The sequence below is a fragment of the Melospiza melodia genome, chromosome 21, assembly GCF_035770615.1.
Source record: "Melospiza melodia melodia isolate bMelMel2 chromosome 21, bMelMel2.pri, whole genome shotgun sequence".
NCBI classification, from domain to species: Eukaryota; Metazoa; Chordata; class Aves; order Passeriformes; family Passerellidae; genus Melospiza; species Melospiza melodia.
In genome coordinates this window covers 7,345,896-7,366,329 of record NC_086214.1, presented here as the reverse complement: position 1 = coordinate 7,366,329, position 20,434 = coordinate 7,345,896, and the positions used below count along the sequence as shown (strand labels likewise).

General features: G+C 48.5%; 1 protein-coding gene across 6 annotated transcripts in view; it reads right to left on the bottom strand.

Moving 5' to 3' along the window:
* Positions 1-795: 795 nt before the first annotated feature.
* Positions 796-20,434, bottom strand: part of CAMKK1 (calcium/calmodulin dependent protein kinase kinase 1) — a 99,510-nt gene continuing 79,871 nt past the window's right edge. For all 6 annotated transcript variants that reach the window (XM_063174079.1, XM_063174075.1, XM_063174076.1 and 3 more), the window contains exons 12-16: positions 19,833-19,906; positions 15,539-15,626; positions 14,191-14,319; positions 13,187-13,290; positions 796-5,427 (exon numbers count right to left, since the gene is read on the bottom strand). In XM_063174079.1, coding sequence (XP_063030149.1) covers positions 5,355-5,427; positions 13,187-13,290; positions 14,191-14,319; positions 15,539-15,626; positions 19,833-19,906 — 468 coding nt within the window. In that variant the 3' untranslated portion in view covers positions 796-5,354. The remainder of the gene's footprint in view (positions 5,428-13,186; positions 13,291-14,190; positions 14,320-15,538; positions 15,627-19,832; positions 19,907-20,434) is intronic.

The window sequence follows — 20,434 nt, the reverse complement described above, 5'->3', positions numbered from 1 at the left end:
GCTGTCGCCGTCCTCGCGGCCCCCGGCCGTTCTGCGACCTACGTGGCTTGGACCGGCCGGAGCCGCTCTCTGTCCTTCTTCGATTTTGAGGGGCCGGCATTTTCGCTGTCCCTCTTCGCTCAGGGGGTGCCGGCACTTTGTCCCTCTCCTGTTTGGGGCGGGGGAGATGGCGGGGCCGGCGCAGGGAGCCGTGAGCAGCCACAAAGGGCGCTCCCACCTCCCTCCCAAGCACGGCGCGCACCCCCCCCCGTAGCCCGGGCGCGCAGGGCCGCGGCGCTGCGAGGCAGGGGCGGCCCCGAAGCTGCGGCGTCGCGGGGCCGAGGGCGCAGAGCTCCGCCAGCCCCGGCTGCCGCCGCTGCGCTCTGACCGAACCCGGCATTCCCGCCGCACTTTATATAGGCGGCTGAAACCCCGCCCCACTCACCGACAGCCAATAGGAGTTTTGTGACGACACAATGGGGGCCGGAGCAATAGTGGAGGCCTCTGTGACGATTCGGAGATGCAGGGGGGCGGGACCGCGACGTCACCGGGCGATGTGATTGGCCGACAGCCAGAGGGCTCTGTGATGGGCGGGGCCAGGACGTCACTGAGCGATTTAATTGGTTGGGAGGCTCTGTGACAGACAGCCAGTGGGCGGGGCCGGGCTTTGGGCGGCTTTAGGCTGCGCTCGGGGCTTAGGGCGGGCTTAGAGCCGGGCCCGGCCTTAGGGCTGAAGGCGGCCTTGAGCGCAGAGCCGGGCTCGGGCTGGGGACTGCGACTGGGGCACTGCCTCAGGAACTGCACTCACAGCCAGCGTCATCTCTGTGGAATTTATTGTCATTTTCTCATCGGTTCTACAGTACAAAAGCATGCAAAAAATAGCCTCTCTCTTCATGGTACATATTTACAGTGCAACAGCCCCATGCTGTCACAGTACTGAGTGCATTTACCTCATGCTGGAATCGTAGCAGAGCACATACAGGGGCAGAGGTTCAGCTTCAAGTGCAACAAGAGACAGAAATACCAACAGAACAGGCCTAGAAATCAGAAAGAGCAGCAAAATTACAGCACAGAGGATCTGCATTGTACCCTCAAGGGTTGCAATTCATGTTTTCTTGCATTTACACCGTTTTTTGGGAGCGCTTTGATGGCTTTGTGGGTACTGACGGAGGGTCTGCGCTCTGCCAGCAGCAGCTCTGAGCAAACATGGCTTTTCTCCAGGAAGGGAAGGAGCAGGGCAGGCACTGAGGAGCTGCTTTCCTTCCCTCATCCCATGGAAGGCTGCATTCACAGCAACAGGGTCATGGCATAATGGGGGCTAATTCAGCTTGGGAGGGACTCGAACAGAAGGCTGTGGGCCAGAAAGGAAAGCCTTGCACTGCTCTGCTCAGCAAACTGCCCTACAAACCAGCAGAGAGCTCTGGCACCTCATCCCAGCGCCATTTCCACACCAACCCTCCACTCCCTGCTGCACCCAGAGGTGCTCAGGCTCTCAGTGGCATCCCCAGCACAGCCCTCCTGCCTTGGGAATCCACTGGGATCCCTGTCCCTGGGGGAGCCTGGGCCTCTCAGGGCTGGGACAAAGCTCTGGGGTTTTGGGCAATTTGGGATGGAAGGGAAAGCACTGAGGTGGAGAGAGCAAACATTCTCCCAGCCACACACCACACATGGAGAAACCCCCCCATGGCAGCTCTGTGAGGGCTTCAGGGCAGAGCTGTGCTGAAGGAACACAAAATTTCTCCCAGCAGCTCCTCCTTGCAAGTCTGGCAATACATAAGGAATGAAATTGCACCCTGGGAGTTGTTTTATGGAGCCACTGTTTGTTTTGCATGGAGCAGCTACACTGTTCCTTGTTGAGATCCCTCTGGTTGGAGCCCCACACAAAGTCAGCAGCCCTGATGCTGCAAACCTCATCTGCCTGCAGGTGTGACACTGGCAGCAGCACATTCCTGCCCAAAGGGTTAAAGACACAGACTGTGCATTCCCCAGGGCAGGACAGGAGGGACCTGACCAGGATTTTTACTTAGCACTACCCCAGAACCAAAGGCCAAGAGCCATTAATTGAGCGAGACAAAGAAATCCATCTCCTGGAGATCACAGATATGTGCTGCTCCCCCAAATGAGAAATTTCTTTCAAGAAAATCATCCTAATTCTGGAAGAGTCTGGAAAACTTGAGCAGATGCAATGGTGATGGGGGAAAGAGGAGCCCTGCTGGTGATTCCAAACCCAGCTAACCCAGGCCAGAGCATCCCAGTGCTCCAGGAACAGCAGAGGAGAGGATTTGGAGGGGAATATCACAGAGCACGAGTGTGCCACACCTGCTCTGCACAGCCACACTGAACCCCATCCCCTCCATCAGAGAGGAGCAGACAAATATTTACCCATCCAGCTGAAGAGAATGATTTTACTCAAGAGCTGAAAGCGCTGCCTTGCCTGGGATGTTTATTCTCAAACAAATCCCCTCTCTTCAGCCTCTTCCTCTCTTCAGAGCAGAACCAGTTGCCCTGAGCTGCTCTAACATGCACATAAACAAGCAGGGATTTCATTGCAGTGAGTGAGAAGAGCCTGGTTTTGCTATCTGAGCGTTTCTCCTGCTGCCAGGGCACATTTTTCATCTCATTTCATGCAGGTTTTCAGGCTGCTGTTTGTGACACCATAGGGGTGGTTTTTAGGGGGATAAAGGAAAGCCTGTTGGCAGATTTGCTGAAGAAACAAGGTGTGACACGAGCTCAGAGCTGGAGGAGGTGGTTCTTGGACATGTGGGAACAGCTCCAGAAGGATTTCTTTTAGCTGAAAGGGCAAATATTTCAAAGTAGATTTTGAGATAATAATAAAAAACATCCATTCCTCTCCAAAACTGAAGTGATGATTTAGGTACCACTAAAGGAACATCATATGGAGCTCATTTGTAACTCATCATTTGCTTGGTTGCATTAATTAAGGCTGAGAACAGCCTTGGGCATCACTAAAATAACCCCAGCTGCCTGGGTTAGCAAATTATTCTTGCCACAGATTAAAAATACAATAACTAACATCATGTTTGCCTCCTTAGAGCACAACCCAGGATTTAAGACTTCAGAAGTCCCACAGGGATGGGGATTACCAGAGGTCCCTTTTCTCCCTGGGGCAGGGCATGTTCCTGAGATGTGTCTTTGCTCCAAGGCCACTCCCTGGTCCAGTCTTAGGGAAAGTTTTTTCCACAAACTGGAGGAGAGATCAGTTTGTATCCATAGATTGTCCCTTCCACAGGCAGCAGTTCCACCTGGACAACCTTTCCCATCTGCAGAATCCCCTGCAGCCCTGAAATGCTGCATGAAATGAGATGAAAAAGCTCTCAGACTTTTCACTCCCTACCTCTGGGTACCTAAATCTTCATGACAAGCAGCAAGTCCCTTGTCCCAGGCTGGGGGAAGGATCAGGGCACCCTCCAGGTGCAGGAGCAGGCTCCTCAGGGGATGCTGAGCTCACAGCTGGTGCAGATACCAAAAACCAGGCAGGATTTAGCACTGGAAGAAGCAATGCAGAGCTCAGCCCCACAGCAGCAACCCTGACAGGATCCAACAGCAGCTTTCAGCATTAAAGGTCTCCATTTTAAAAAAGCTGCAATTTTCTTTCCCATTTTGCCAATATTTCCAAGGAAGAGCCCAGGCTGGGGAGTGCTGGGCATCACACTGGCATGCTGAGTGAGGGGAGGTGACAGGCTGGGGACAGACAGAAGGCACCAGCAGCAAAGCCCAGCTAGAAACTGTTGGGAAGCATCAAATGAGATTGCAGCAAACAGAACAGGAGCACCAGGATACACCAGCCACTACCAACAACCCTCACACATGTGTCCCCCTGCACAAAAAATGAGGGAACAATGTCCCAAGTCCTCAGGATTAACCTAAAAACAGACACTAAGGTGATTATGTAGGAACCAAATTTAATCATGCCCTCTCTTTAAGTACTATAAAATAAGATTGCAATCCCACTGGCTTCCCAGGGGCACGTTCAGGCCCCGTAAGGCTCAAGGGAAAATAATGACATGTATTTTGACAGATGGATGTCACTGGTCTTTACTCTCTGAATGGAAGAGTGAAATTCCTGATTATCCACACAGTCTGTACATCAACAGCCACAAAAATGACTGCATTTGCCTTTTTGTGTTTATCTTTTTAAGTGTAATCTCTTACCAGTTGTCAAACTATTGAGATGAAGCTTCTAACCCCAAGTTTAGAAGCAATCTATGGATAAAACAGCTGCATCAGTACATGCATAAAAATCAGAGTCTTAAAATTAAAAATTAAAGCCTTTAAAAAAAATTTAAAAATCAAGTTGTGAACTTGTGCTCTGTATCTTCCTAAAAACCCTCCACCAACATTCCATCCTAGGAACTTCTGCCAGTTTGGGTCATTTTCAGGAAATTTAAAAGCATCAGGTACACAAGAGATTAAGTGAAGAGATGGAAATGAAATAAAATAAAACCCAAACCTGCCACTCTTTTCAGCTGCAGACCATGGTCCATGGGTGCAGGAGTGGGTGCAGGAGTGGGAGCATTGCCAGCTCTTTGGCAGAGCAGCCCTGGCAGCAGTCCCTGGAGCACAAAGCTGTTCTGTGTGCCAGCATATCCCCATGCTCAGGGCTCTGTGCCACCCAGGGCTCACCCACACCCAGGGAATCTCCTGGCACTCCTCTGCTTTGCTCTGCCTGACTAAAGCCACGGCTGGGGCAGGACTGACACTGTGCAAAACTCAGGGATCATCCCTCCCTGTGTCTTTCTCTTTCTTCCCTTTTTGTATTTACCTTTTTAAGTGTAATCTCTTACCAGTTGTCGAATTATTGAGATGAAGCTTCTAACCCCAAGTTTAGAAGCAATCAATGGATAAGGGAAAAAGGAAAAGGGAAGAAAGAGAAAGAAAGACACAGGGAGGGATGATGTTCACTCCAACAGCAGCATCTCGTCCTCATTTCACTGATACCCAAAGACATTTTGTCTTCATCTCCACACCAGCAGCAGCACTCCTGATGTACACAAAATAAAATAAAACAAAACAGTTGCCCTCCCGTACAATACTAGGATTTTTTCCCCTGATGCTTGATGTAGATAATGCAACAACACAAGGACAAAGTCTCTGTGGGGGAAAGGCCCCTTGAGGGGAGCCCAGCCCGGCTGCTCGGGTGAAGCACAAGGCACGCACGGAGGAGCCGCGGGCACCTCGGCCGGGGCTGCCGCCACTGCCCGGCTCCTCCCGCCGGGCATTCCCGGCTCCCTCGGCTCCTGCTGGGCTCGGGCTGCTCCTGCCAGGCTCTCCGCTCTGCTGGGCAGGCCCCGGGCTGGGCCGTGAGGGCGGTGAGGGCGGTGAGGGTGATGGCGGCCCCGGCAGCAGCCGCGCCCTCAGGCCGCGGGCTCGTCCTCGCTCACGTCGGGCAGCTCCGGGTCCCGGGCGGCTTCTCTGCTGCCCTGCGTTCTGCAGGGTGTGGGGAGAGAGAGACATGGTGGGCACACAGCAGGACAGGAGGGGTTATATCAACAGGGAGCAGCAATGAACCAGCAATGAACCCCTCAGCAATATCGCAGCACAATATCCCTGCAGGGATGGACACCTCGGCCTGGACACCTGCTTGGCCTCTGCTCCCAAAAACTGAGGTACCCCCACCGAGATAGCAGCCACCTAAAGGTGGACACCTAAATAGCAGGACACCTAAATCTTTCAGCGAAAAAGAATTTATTACTCCATTATCAGAAGAAACAAACTTCTTCCCATTTCACTCAGCCCTGGAGATGCCTCAGGATTCAAAGGAAGAAGCTGACACTGACCAGACAGAATCCTGCGTATGAATGGAATTTATGCATCATGTATGAGGTGTATGAATATGCAACAGGCATAATATGCAACATGTTTGTAAGGGTTAATCCTCTGTTAATGGGTGTTCTTTTTCGGGCTTATTTTGCCCAGAAAAAGGTACCCAGACTGTCCCTAACTCTTTGTTTTTATTGTCTCATATTGTCTAATCCTAATAATCCAAATTTTTATTACTCTAATTATATTAATATTTTATAACCATTTTATTACTATTAAACTTTTAAAATCTTAAAAACAAGTGATTGGCATTTTCTTCTTTTTGGAGATAAAGATGTTGTGGGCACACAGCAGGGCAGGGGGGGGGGTTTATATCAATAGGGAGCAGCAATGAACCAGCAATGAACACCTCAGCAATATCCCAGCACAATATCCCTGCAGGGATGGGCAGCTCGGCTTGGACACCTGCTTGGCCTCTGCTCCCAAAAACTTGCACTGCACATACACCACAGTAATTTCAATCTTTTCCTCCTGCTCCTAACTTTTGATGTTTTCTCATGCAGAAGGCTTGAGCTGCACTGCACTCCAGGGCACCCTCGAGGAGCAGCACCTCCACCCTGCCCAGCCACCCCAGACAGCATGAGAGTGTCACTGGATGGAGGAAAGGGGACACCTCCAGGTGCCACCCACAGCAGAAACCGATCACAGGCAGGTGACTTCACCTAGAACATCCATTTCTCCACCATACAAAGGTGAAAATGGAGAACATCCATTTCTCCATCCACAACACAAAGGAGGTGATCATCTCCAAGCAGTTGTGTCCCAAGGTGTGTCCAGCCTTGCTCACACCAGTCTGGCTGTACCACAGAATCATGGAATGGTTTGGGTTGGAAGGAGACCTTGAAGATCACCTTGTTCCACCCTCTGCCATGGGCAGGACACTTCCCACCGTCCCAGGCTGCTCCCAGCCCTGTCCAACCTGGCCTTGGGCACTGCCAGGGATCCAGAGGCAGCCACAGCTGCTCTGGGCATTCTGCAGAACCTACACAGCCAGCTTGGCAGTGGAGTGTCAGTGCCTGGAGCACACAGTGTCTGGGGGCTCTGGGGGTATTTCATGCCTAGGAACAACACAGAGTACACACAGGGCTAACCCAATGTTTGAAGAAACCAGAAATGATCCAAAATCGTGTTCCCTTCTCCCTCCACTTCAGCAAAAACCTGCAGTAAACCTGACCTTGAACTCATGGACCATTTCCCTGCAGGAAAGGCTGAGGAACAGCCCTGCCTTCAGTCCTGTCATCCCCCTCTTCAAATGATTGATCACCTCATTTAGCAGCAGAGGCTCTGTGCTGTAGCAGCTCAGCACAGCCCAGCTCCCTGTCTGACACATGCTGCTGATCCTGCTCCTGTCAGGGCTGTCTTCAGGGCTGTCTCAGCTCTGAGCAGCCTCTGCCTCTCCAAACACCTCCACGGCAGGCTGAGAGGACCCTCAGGGTGGCAAACAGCAGCCAAAAAGCAGCAGAGATGCAGTACCAGAGCTCTACGTCTGCACAGGAGCCAGGCTCCTGCTGGGAGGCCTGAGGCTGGGTGGGAATCTCCAGTAAATAACTCCTGGTGAGAAATAAGCCTCTATTTCTCCTACATTTTGTAAATCACAGGGGAGCAGAGCCTGGTTTGTGCAGTTCCCCAGGAGAGTGCAGGCTGTGGGGGATCACAGCCACTGAGGATTCACACAAGTTTTGTGTCCCACAAGGAGGGAGCCTCCCCACACTGCCCTCCCAAACACAGGAGCAGGGCACAGGGAGGGTGTGGGACACCTACACAGCACAAACACACCCCTGGCAAGTGCTTAATTTCTCCAAGAGTCCCCATTCAGTGCAGGCTGCTCAAGTCCCTTCCTCCCTATGGAAATGCAGCAGCAGGAGGCAGTGGCACCACGTCAGTCCCCATCTCCCTCTGCCTCCCTTCCCCTGGCTATTTTTGGAGAATCTCTGCAAGTCCTTCCTCACTCAGAGCAGGTGACATCCTGGCTCTGGCCCATCCATGTGTCCCAGAGCCATAAACCAGGCCAGACAGAGTCTCCAGAGTGCTGGAGCTGCTCCCAAAGGTATTTAGAGATGTGTGGTTGTTTCCCAGTCTCTCAGCCCAGATCTTCCAGCCTGGCTGGAGGCTGTGTCCTGCCTGACCACTGGATCCTAGGACTTCCACTGAGGTGTCTGTAAGCAGCTCATCATGGTTTGCATTAATGTTATTTTGTTATTTATCAGAATTAACTGGATCAACACTTCCTAGAAGGGTCTGTGCTGGTGGCTGGACAAGTGACCATGTTTTGATGAAGTCCTGGCTGGGGTGGTCACTTGGAGCAACCAATTTTTGTCTGCCAGAGCTCTCCCCGTGCTGCAGCAGAGGCAGAAGCACAAGGGGTGGTGGAGCATCTGGAGCAGAGATGGTTCCAGCCTTTTCTTTTGCACAACCACTAAATAATAAACTCAAATTCCAAAGCTCAGCCTTTCCCAAATTCTGTAGCTGTTCCCTCTGCAAACATGGGGCTGAGCACCACTTCCTGCTAAAACCCAACTTGATTTTTCACCCCTCCCTCCCTAAAAACAGCTCAAAGAATCACAAATAGAAATAATAATAAAGAGCACACATAAACATTAGTGTGACACACAGAGAATGACTGCAATAAAACTGCTCCTACAGGAAGGAAGGATGGAGCCAAATGCTGTCACTACCACACAAACCACACAGGGTGAGGAGGGGACACAGGTTTCTACAGCACCCAGGGGAAACACAGACATGGAATTACCTTAAAGATGGATGCAAATACACAGATGTGTTTAAGAGGAATCTGTCCCTGAGAGCAAAACAATGAGACAAAGGAAGAAAGTGATCATGAAGACAATGGCAGCAGGTGAAGGAGCTTGTATTTCTGTGCCTGTCCAGCCTAGAGTCCAGAGTGGAATGGGGATGGAACAACATCAGCCACATTTACCTAAGGACAGGTGAGGACAGGCACTGGCAGCACTGGTACAAACCCAAGCTCCAAACAGCTCCCAGCACATGTCCAGCTGATGTCCAGCTGGTGTCCAGCTGTGCTGCCCTGGCACCTCTGGGCTTTTGTGTCCCTTGTGCAATGGGGCAGAGCCCCAGGAGCACTGGGCCCCCAGAGGAACATCCTGTGCCACAGCCCTGTGAGGACACCACCTGCATGTGGGGCATCATTTCCCACAAAACATGCAGTTCTCTCTTTGGGAGGAGCTGTTTCTGCTCAGAGACCTTGGCCAGCCACTTTTTAAACCTCCTTTTCCCCTTGTGCCTAACCCACATGGACAATATGGCCCTAAGGGCAGTGACCTTTTGGGTCTCTTATTGGAAAGATTGAAAGCAGGGTAAACTTTTAAAATACCAACTGATCCCCCACGGAGGAGCTGACAACCACATTTCGTCAACAGTGTTAGCAGCCATAATGGGAAAGTAAATTGGGTCTGTCAAAACACAGCAATTAATTTGATAGGTAGTACTTGCAATAAATGAGAGCAATAAAATGTGGTGAAGCCAGGGCTGACTCAGTTAGGAGAAATGTGGAGCAGGCAGAAGAAATGCAGAAAACACTGCTATCAGAAATCCAGAACTTAGCTGTGAATGCTGAACTGGGCTTAAAAAATATTCTAAAGCTGGAAAATTAGAAAATATCAGTTGGTTCTGCAGCCACCATTAATGATGGGCTTGAACCTGGCCATAGGATCTGTAAACTCCATGAATCACTGCCTCTCCTGGGAGCTCCTGCAGGAAAGGAAAGGCAGGATGCAGTGACACCTGGCCACTGCCCAGCTGACAGGGAGGTGACAGCTGGCAGCTCTCACACCATTCTAGGTGTGCAACACAGCAACTGCTAAATGGGGCATCATCCTTTTAGTTCCCCTCCACCTGCTGAGTGTGTCTGCACTGAACATCTGCCTTTTAAGCTGCTCAGTGCTGATAAACAGAGCAATAAATAACAGCCAGGAGAGGATTCACTTCTTCCAGGTCTAAAAAACGTTCTGTCCTCCCAGTATTGGCTCCAGAACTGTTTCACATCAGTGGTGTCTTAATGGTGTCCTCTAAAGGCATCAAGGCTGCCACAGCAAAGCCCTGCTGCTACCACAGACATCAGCCCAGAGCATTTCCAGGGACAGAGCCCAGGTAATGCAGGGAGAAATTACAAAAAGATGCAGCCACATGATTTAGTTTCCTCCTCTCCAAATCCCAAGGAGTGAGCTTGAAGGACAGCTCCATTTTAAGAGTCATCAATTAGGCATGAAATAGCAGAAAGCTCTGGTAGCAGAGCTCAGCTCAGTGCCAGAGGATTTCCTAGAGTATATCCCCAGAAATGGCACAGATGTGAGATGCTTGAGGCAGCACTGAGTGGGGCTCTGGCACTTTCACATGCAGCCTAATTAAATAGATTGAATGTGAAACTGGAGTATTCTAATTGCTTTCCTTTTTTCTTCCCTAGAAACACAACAAGTTGTTTCCTACCTACAACCAGGAGATGCAATATTACAAAATCTGATTTCTGTCCCTCTAAAGACCCTCACACTGGGACAAGGGGCTCTGTGCAGGAGAGCTTTGCAGTGTGTGGCTCATTTTTCTCTCAGCTCCTCCAGGGCAGCCACATGTCCAGAGCACAGTGATGGCTGCAGGCACTGCTTTCCTGGCAGGTCCCAATTTGGGGGTCCCCTGCCCAGCTACAAGGGTGATGGACATGCAGAAATCCTGCAGAGCCTTACTACAGCAATATTTTCTGCTCCTGCAAGATCCTAAAGCTTTACAGAAATCCAGACTCACTTGAAACTTATTTTAACACAGCTGTAATCATAACATTGGCACTTTATATCTGTAGCAAGGGTGGTTTTTCCAGGGAACAAGCAATATGAATTCACAAGTGGATGAGCTTGGTGTCTACTCCGTTTGCCCCTGAGGAAATAACACTGTCATCAAGAGATAACTCACTGAACAATGAATATTTCCCATTTAGCTGTGGCTCACTTGAGATTAATGTCATTGGAGCCAACACATTTATTTAAATTTGAAGTCATTGTCATTAGATTCAGTCAGTAAAACGTTTTCCAAAGTTTGAAATAATAATAATCCATATGCCTTAAAAGGAGCATCCCTGCTGTGGTGTTTAATATACAACACCATTTGTTGGAGAGGCTTGGCAAGTATCTTTCTTTTAAACAACAGTTTTGAGATGGGTTCTCAAAGCTCCAGTTGTGCATGAAATAATTTAGGATTAAGTCAATTGTTACTGCCAAAAATTGGCACTGATGGCATGAGACTGAGAAATTAAGCACAGGGATTGGTGCAGTGGAGAACTGGCACATTTATATTGATTTTGGATATTTTTAAGTGCTCACAGCTGGGCAGAGGCCAGCTCAGCATGGCTGCAGCTCCATCCCTGGTTTGGTTTTGTAAACTGAGGGCACCAGACACAGCAGCACAACAGTGGAAATGACACAATGCTTTAAAAAATAAACTTTTCAGTCTGTACAAGGAGCCTGAAAACACACAGGACCAGAATGAGCTGAGACAGGGAAAGGTGCTGGGTTTCAATGAACTGAAACAAATCTGACTGGCAACTTTAAAAAGGAGACAAAAGTGGAGGCTTACAGCTCATCTTGAAAGCCTAAGAATATTTTATAAAGGACAAGACATTGATAATGTGGCTGCTCAGAAGTTTCACAGCTACCTGAGATCAAATGAGCTTTGTTTTTTCTGAGCAGATACTGAAGCACCCAGCTCCAGGCAGGAATCAGCATCAAGGGTCAAGGGGTTTTCCCTCCACCTGGGTGAGTTTTCAAGCACCTCAAATGAAGGCAGAAAGGAACAGATCCCTTTTGGAAACAGGCTCAGGGTTACCACCCTGAAATATCAGTCCATGCAGGGTTTAAAAAGAAATTCTGCCTTGCTCCAAGTCACCTTTCTGGGATAGTGGGAAGAATAAAATACAGTTTTCTTCAAATTTAGTAAATGTTTTCCCATTCCAGAGCAATGCAGTGCAGTGACCAGCAATGATAGTGAAGATATGGGTAGAGACATGTGTCCAATTAGCAATGACTAATTTGGAATGCATTGAGTGAAGAGGAACAAATCAGGGCAGATCCCTTGTGCTAAGAGCTGTGGCTGCCATGCTCCAGATGTGTCCCACAGCAGCACCCATGAGCAGGGTGTTTAAATGCCAAACTGGTGTCTGCCCATGGACACCATGACAAAGCCTTCATTACGTCTCCAACACTCAGCTGGGGACATAGAAAATGATCATCCTTAATTGAGCTGAGCCCTGAAATCCCCACACACCTGTGAGAGACAGAGAGAGACTCCTCTAAGTGTGTTATCAATGGTGCAGTGAGGCTCAGCACACCCCCAGGGGAGTCTGCTGGGAAGGGCACTGGGATTCTGGGTGGAAAAGAATCATTTTGGGACAACACAACTTTGTTGTCTGCCACAGCCTTATAGATCCTGTGAGGTGAAAGCTTTATTTATATAAAAAGAATTGTCCCAGATTAGGTCCAGCCGTTATTTACTGGACTGATGGCCCAGAATCCTGGCTAATAAAAGGAATCAGTGACAAAAATGAGGGAGAAAGAGTAAGAACCAAGTAAAGGACAGAGGAATTCTCTCCCTGTACACACCATCATGGTTAAAAACTGCTGCCGAATCTATTAGTCATCAATATCTCTATTTTCTTTTTAATCCCAATATAGTAATTTCTACCCAACCTCCAAAGTATCCCCTTGCAATGTGTTCCACTATTTCATTAACTGGCAGAAAACTGTGTGAAAAACACTATGTGTTCTCAAGTGAAAAAGCAATTTCAAAGTGTTCTCTTTTGTCTGACCATGATGTCTCTGTCCAGACTTGGGCCCCAGACCACAGGCCAAATCCCATAATCTCATTTTGAGTGAAAAAACCTATATAAACTGCTCATTTGGTACCATTTCTGTTGTCCATAGAAAGGAAAGAAGAATTAAACCTTCCAATATATATCCAAGCTAGACCCTAATTAAATTTATTTCACTTCACCAGTCTCTAATGGATCTTTGATCACAGCATTATAAATTAACAGGTGAAAAAACAGACTCAGGTTTAGCACCTTATATGTGTTTGGGCCAAGCCCATCTTACAGAGAGACCTGCATCTATAAAAGAGTTTTTAGGCTGCAGTCTAAAAACTGATTTATTATATATATACATAATAAATATTATATAAATAAAAATTTAGTCTGAGAGGACTTGGGGCAGATTTTATCTCCAGTGTTTGATGCAGAAGGGAGTTTTGTCTTTAAATGCTACAGAAAGAATTGCAAAGTGCTTTTTCCACCCTCCCTCCCTCCCCACAGGCCCTGGCCGTGCTGCAGGGCAGGCATGGCTGTGGTACCTACATCAGCAGGTTCCCTGGAGCAGACATGGATCTCTCCTCCCTCCTTGTCTGGACCTCAAAGGGGTTCCCAAAGGAGCGTTTCCTCAGCATGGCCTTCACCAGGATCTTTGAGGAACAGAACAGAGCAGTGAGAACAGTAGGGCTGGCTCTTGGAAGCCAGTTCAAAGGAGGAACAACAGCTTCTTTAATAATTCAGCTGACATTTTACAGCAAAGAGCACAAAGCAAAGCTGCTTGAGAGAGCCAGGCTGCTGCAGCACTCAGGCACAAGAAGTTCACACCAGGTCAAATGGCTGAGATTTCATGCCAGGAACACACGTGTCCTGTCACAGACATATTTCATGAAAAATCTAAAAATCTTTTCCTTAGGATCTTTTCTCCTGAGAAGCTGAGAGGCCTCAGAAACTAAATGTAAACAATAATTATCTGCTGCTGTGGAATGCAACAGGTGCATCTTTGATTAGTCTCATGTGGTTGTTTTTAATGAATAGCTAATCACAGTCAGCTGTCTCAAACTTTCTAGTCAGTTACAAGATTTTATTATCATTTCTATTCTATTCCTTTCTTTGCTAACCTTCTGATTAAATATTTTCTCCTATTCTTTTAGTTTTAGTATATAATTAGTATATAGTATTCAGTATATAGTATTTAGTATATAGTATTATTATTATATAGTATATATTATATATAGTATTTAGTATATATTTAGTATATAACTCTCTTATAGTAATATAATATATAATATAATATAATATAATATAATATAATATAATATAATATAATATAATATAATATAATATAATATAATATAATATAATATAATATAATAATTTTATATAATAAATAAAATAATAAATCAGCCTTCTGAAACATGGAGTCAAGATTCTCCTCTCTCCCCTCTTCCTGGGATCCCTGTGAACCCGACCCCAATGTCCCCTCTCCAAACCTCCCCCAGCAGCAGAAGGCTGCAGCCCAGCTCAGAGGATGTGTTGTATCTCACACCTACCACAGCTGGCAGGCTGGGGATGGTCTTCACGGAGTTCTTGACCTCCTCCTCGGTGACCTCCACCACGGAGCAGTGCTCCTCCTCCAGCGGCAGCGGCTCGGCGCCGCCCCGGCTCAGCCAGGGGTGCACCTGCAGGGACACACAGCTCTGGGCTAAAACACAAACGGGGCACGGGGCTCCCTGCTGCCAGCACTGCTCCCTCTCCCGCTGCCTGAGAGAGTTTTTAACCAGCTCCCTTGGAAGTGGCTGCAGTCTGGCTCAGTGCTGTCACACTGCTGCCTCCCACCAGCACCATGGCATCCCCTGAATCAAGTTTGAAACACTTTGGTAACCTGAGTTATCTGGAGCATTTTCATTCTTTGTCTTGCATGCAGCAGAGCAAAGGCCCCTTTTCTTGCTGCCTCTCATGGGATGGTTTCTTGGCTGGGAGCAGGAGGAAAGCCCTGTCTGAGGGTAAGGGCTGAGCACAGAGCCCAGCCTGACACGTCCTCTGTCAGCATCCAAGTCCCCAGGGACACCAGTCAGGGACAAGGGCCAGCACTCAGCTCTGCTCTTCTACCCACAGGATCCCACACTGTGTCTGCAAGAGCTGTCAAGTGAAACCCCATAAATACGGCTCCAAACCTGCTGTCAAGTGAAATCCCATAAATACACCTCCAAACCTGCCTTTGGCCTCCTGGGCATGGAAGGAAGGGATGTCACATTTTTTTCCTGAAGCTCACCCTTTCTAGCAATACTGGTGTTGGCCTGGGACAAAGCAAAGCAGGGCTTGCCCTGTAGAGCATGCTGATGGATCTCTATGAAAATCTTCCAACACATCTAAAGCCTTGGTGAGGGGTGACAGGAGGACAGCAAGCCCACACAAACCCAGAGTGAAACCACAACCTGTGAAGCACTGTGCTCTGCCAGGCCTGTTCATTCTTTCTATTATTCAACATCTCCCAAATAATGGTGATAGAAAAAAATGTGCTCCCTTGAGGCCACTGGGCACACAAGGACCAGAGGAGGAACACACATCCAGTCCCTGGAATGCACATCCAGCACTGCCAGCCCAGGCTCTGCAGCCAGCAGCTCCCCTGACAATGCTGATTCTCCCAGGGATTCACTGAGATCAGCCAGCTTTTGAGTAATTTTCATTTAAATAAGCAAACAAGAAAGCTTTTGTCAATATTCCCCAAGCAAGCAGCAGTGATGGAGCTGTGGCTGCAAAACGAGTGCTCTCCTTCTCCAAGGGAGGGTGCTAGAGACAGCTCCCAAAACAAACACTGGGACAGCTCTGCCTCATTAGAAGGTACCAAAGGACACAAAATCAGCTGAGACAAAGCTCTAACATCAAGGCCCACCTTACCTTAATTTCAGGGACTGTTATCCTGGTTTCTGGATTTTTATCCAGCATGCGCAGGATCAGCTCCTTGAGCTCGTCACTTATCTGTGCCCTGAGTGAAGAAAACAGAAAACAGCAGCACACAGTTAACCAGGGAGCTGTAAATGCAGCAATGCACATTTCTTACTGCAGTTACCTGGCAGAGAATCTGCTCTGCTCAGGAGGTATTTTCTCTGCAAAGCTGGCTTGGAAAAAAGGAAGGCACCACAGTCACTGCTGCAGGGCTTGGTTATTCTATGTTGGTTATCCTGGCTTGGTTATCCTGTCCTGCCCCCTAATACAGCAGCACACACCCAAAATGCAGCATGAGGGACAGGTGAAGGGGTCTAAGGACATTCTTGAAGACAGGGAATTTCTGAGGGGAGATTTGGAAGAACAAAGTGCTCCTGAGAGCAGAACTGGAGATGAACTCTGTGAATCAAGAGGGGCACAGCTTAATTTGCTGAACCTGCATCATGAGCAATGGTATGCTGGATAAAACACCCCCATCTGACATTCAAGTTCCCAGCTAAGCTTCCAGGTTGTGTTATTTAAATTCTTCCAGGTTCTGTAATTTAACTTGCTTCCAGATCACAGATTGCAGGCAGCCTGTAACTCACTATCCTCTACCTGCAAAGCTCAGCCTTGGGCTAACAACAGGAGGGAATGAACAAATGCAAATAAGATAAATACATCAAAAATTTTAACCCTATTTCCAAGATCTAAACGTGATGGCACCTGAACCCAGAAGCCACTTCCTTGACATGGAGCCCTTGGTCCTGCAGCCCACAGGCTGCAATGATTCCTGTGGTTAATGATGCAGGAGATGCCTTTGAAACGCACCAGATCTGAATGATCAAAGTGCTGCTGCAGTAAAATGCCAGCATGTGACTGGATTGCATTAGGCAGTTGAAAGTCTGTGTCACAAATGACTCCTGAAGAATTGTGTTTCTTCATGGAGATGCAACTCAGCAGCACAAAATGTCACTCCCCAGGAAGGCTGGATTTGAGGCTGGAAACAAGAGTGAGCACCAGGTGCTGTGCCCACCTGCTCTGCAGAGAAGGGAATAAACTATCACAAACCAAAATGCAAACCACATCACAGCAAGGGATATTTCAGTCTGATGAAAACAGAGCTGCTGTTTAATAATTCATGAATATTTTATTGGGACTTTGGCTATGAGATCTTTACAAACAACCACAAGGAAATGCTGCTAGTTCAGAGGCAAGAAGGGGGTTCAGTTTGAAGTCTAAACACTTAGAGTTGCATCAAGGCTCGGCTGTACACAGGCAGTAGTGACCAGACAAGGGGAAGAACAGGATGAGTCCTCAGAGACTCAGGTGACAATTTCAGTTGGAATGGAAAGAAAAGTGCTGCTCTTGAGATGAGCTCCAGAGGAACAGCCATGGGCAGTGACAGTGCATTTAGCAGCTCAGAATGAAGAGATTTAGCAGCTCAGAATGAACAGATTCCTTCCAGACACCACACTGATACAGGTGGGATGGCATTTAAAAGAAATACTCAAAATCAGTTCTGTGCCAAAGTGTCAACAGCTTTACTTAAAGTAAAATAAATGGAATATAAAATCAGTTAACATTTCTGGGCACCAAACTGATTTCTACACAACCCAGGATTAAAGTCATGGGGAAAAGGATCTCCCAGTGTCAGGTGGGTTATGGCCAGGTAACAGATCACATCAGTCTGCTTTCCCTCTCTCCATTCTGCAGCACGGGGTGAACTCTGTGCCCAGTGGCATTTTTCCTTGGAAAAGCCTGCACTGCCTGGGATTTCTCACAGCCTGTAAGAGCCCTCAGGAAGATGCCAAGCACAGAGCTCAGCATCCATTCAGGAGGGTTGCCAGCACCCAGCTCACTTTACAGGGTGCCTGCAGGTCAGGGAACATTGACCTGGGCTTCACCAGGAGAGACTTGGCAGAGCTGCTGCCTCTGCTGCCACATGTTTGAAGGGAAGCTTCAGCTTTGCTTTTTAGTCATGCCAGGATCCTCAGGGGGTGAGCTAAGCCCATTGCCTCCTGTCCTGCCAAGGACTCAGTGACATGAATGAGAACTCCAGCGCCATAAATATTTATCCTGGTGTCTCTAAGGATGGTGACACTGGTACAGTCAGATCCATCTGTCCTAAAGGTTGTCAGGAAACAGGCAAGGAGTTTTCCATGGGCTCTCTGCTAACAGGAATGTGTCTTTTGTAGCCATGGTGAAATAAATTGAAACCAAAATACTCCTCATTGTAGAGAGGTGCTAATTCTGTGGGAGGTCAGGGTGGATCCACTCCAGTGAATTCCATCTCTGTGGCCACCTCTAACAAATAGATGTGGTTTGGACAGCTGTCAACACCTAGTAACCCTCAGCTCCTCCAACAACCTAATCAGGGGTGCAGCTTTTTTTAGACTGGGAGAACAGGTCACTGAGGAATCCAAATAAATCATGCAGCCCAATTATGGCTGAAGGAAATGCCTGAATGAAGGAACAGATCTCAGCACAAGCCTGTTAGCCCATTAAATGTTAATAACTTACTGCAGAGGCAGATGGGAACAGTCACTTTTGAGCTGACTGCTAACCCAAATACAAGGTGGCTGAGGGAGGGGTGGCAGTTTTGGCAGCTCTGAGCAAGGGAGAAAAATGCCAGGGGAACATAAACAGGTTTGGGGTTTTTGGCTGCTGTGCTGCAAGACAAAGTCCTGTTCCAGCTGCAGGTGGGGACACAGCAGTGGAGCATGAGCAGCCTCTGTGCTCCTAAAGCCTCAACTCAGCCACCTGAGCCTGCCAGAGGTGCTCTTACCCACCCTGGGGTCTGTGTGTGCCCTAAAGGGGGCTGAGCCCCAGAGTCCTGTGCAGGACTGAGGGGCTGAGCTGCCTGCAGGGCTGTGGCTCCTCTCAGTGCAGGGTAATTAATGCAGCCCAGGGGTCTAAAGAGGGCACCCTGAGTGTCCATCCTTTTCTTCTTCAGAAGTCTGGGACTGCCAAGGTAGCTCTTTACTCTGATGTGAAAATTCAGTGAGCATCTCATAGAAGTCTTGCCTTGCCATAGATGTTGGATACATGCACATCCCACAGGCAGCCTCACAACATCCCTCCCTGCCTCTCCAATACCACACCTGCCTCTCAATGGAGTTTTCATTTGTGCTTCTCCAAATCGAGTAATTTTATCTATAGATTTTTATTGGAATGAGCAATTAGGTCAAGAATTCTTTGCCTGACTAATGTGTGGATTTGGGAAGGGAAACAAAGAGTCCAGCTCTGGCTAATTCATGTCAGGAAACAGGGGAAACAAATTCCTCACCAGCAGAAGTCACCAAAGGCCTGAAGATGGAGGAGATGCTGAGGAGTGGCCAGCACTTGAGGCTGCAGGAATGGTGACCATGGAGCACCATGAATGGTGAGCATCACTGAGCACACAGGGAGTGTCACCCTCCTGCCACTCTGCCCACAAGCACTTACAGCTCAGCACTGCACCTGCACTGCTCCGTGCAGTTAAGTGATATAAAATCACTTCACATTTCTGGGCATTAGACTGATTTCTGCACAACACAGGATTAAAGTCATAGGGAAAAGGATGAGTGGCCTTGGGGTGTCCACTGAGTGGCCTTGGCTTGTCCTGCCCTGCTGAGGACACTCTGTGACCACCCCAGCCCTGCACTGTGCCCCACATGGGTTTCCTTCCCTGACCAAAGCAGGGGGGAGCAGACCCTCAGTAGATCACAGGTGAATTAATTCCTGGTTTTCCCATAACTGCCAGGTTTTTTCCTCTCTCCAGTGCAGAAGACAAAGCCATGTGTTCCTGGGGTGTGCTGGAGGAGAGGGATTTGCTGAGCTGTGGTTGCACATCCTTCCATCAGCCAGCTCCCCTGCTCCAAGGGAAGGCCACAGGAGGGGGATGTGTTTATGCAGACCAAGACCAAGGCTCATCACCACATTGCTTCTGAAAATGAAAACATTAAATCACTCTGCACAGGGAGAGAGAAAACCTCAACCAAACCATCCAACATCCCCAGGGTCAGCAGGTGGGGCAGAACTTCCAAGATCCTGGAACCCCTTCACTTCCAAAGAGCCACTCCCTTTAGTCCCTGTCTGCAAAAGGCCAGAGGAAGAGCAGAAGCACTTTGAACACCTCAACAGCAGCACAAAACCCTCGTGAAGGACCCAGGAGAACACAGAGCACCTCACCCATGTCCATCCCCCTTGGTGACCACTGTGCCACACTGAGAATAATGCTGAAAACTGAACTTTATTTTACAGCAGCTGAGCAAAGTTTACTCACTCTTCTGGGAACTCCACAGGCTTGGTCTTGATCCTATTATGAAGACCCAGAATATATTCATCTATAAAAGGGCACTGTAAAACAAACAAAGAGATTTTCCAGTTGTCCAAGATGCTGGCATCACTCAGGCATTCGTCATTCATGTAACACCAAGTACAACCTCTGCACTCCCTGGATTTCACACAGAGATGGAAATAAATGAAATCTTCCCACACACAATAAATGGATTCATTCCTTATTAAAAAAAAAAAAAAAAAAAAACTCAGAAGAACAGCAGAGGCATCTGGGGAATACCCAACTGAACTGGAATCCCTCCTTCATCCAGCCTGCCAGGTGACCATGAAGTGCCTCTGTCACCTCTCCTGGCCACTTCTGACCCAGAGCTGGGTGCCTGTGGTGGCATCTGCAGAGCTCAGGGGTTCAGAGGTGCTCACACCTCCTGTTCTGCTCATCCAGGGACAGCAGGGGTGGGCCATGGGGCTTCTGGCCACAGGGGAGGGAAAGGCCATGACAGGACAGCATTGAGGAGCTGCCTCTGCCAAACTGGACCCCCCATCAGTCCCAACTCAGCTTTGGCAGCCAGAGCTTTCTGCAATCTGGTT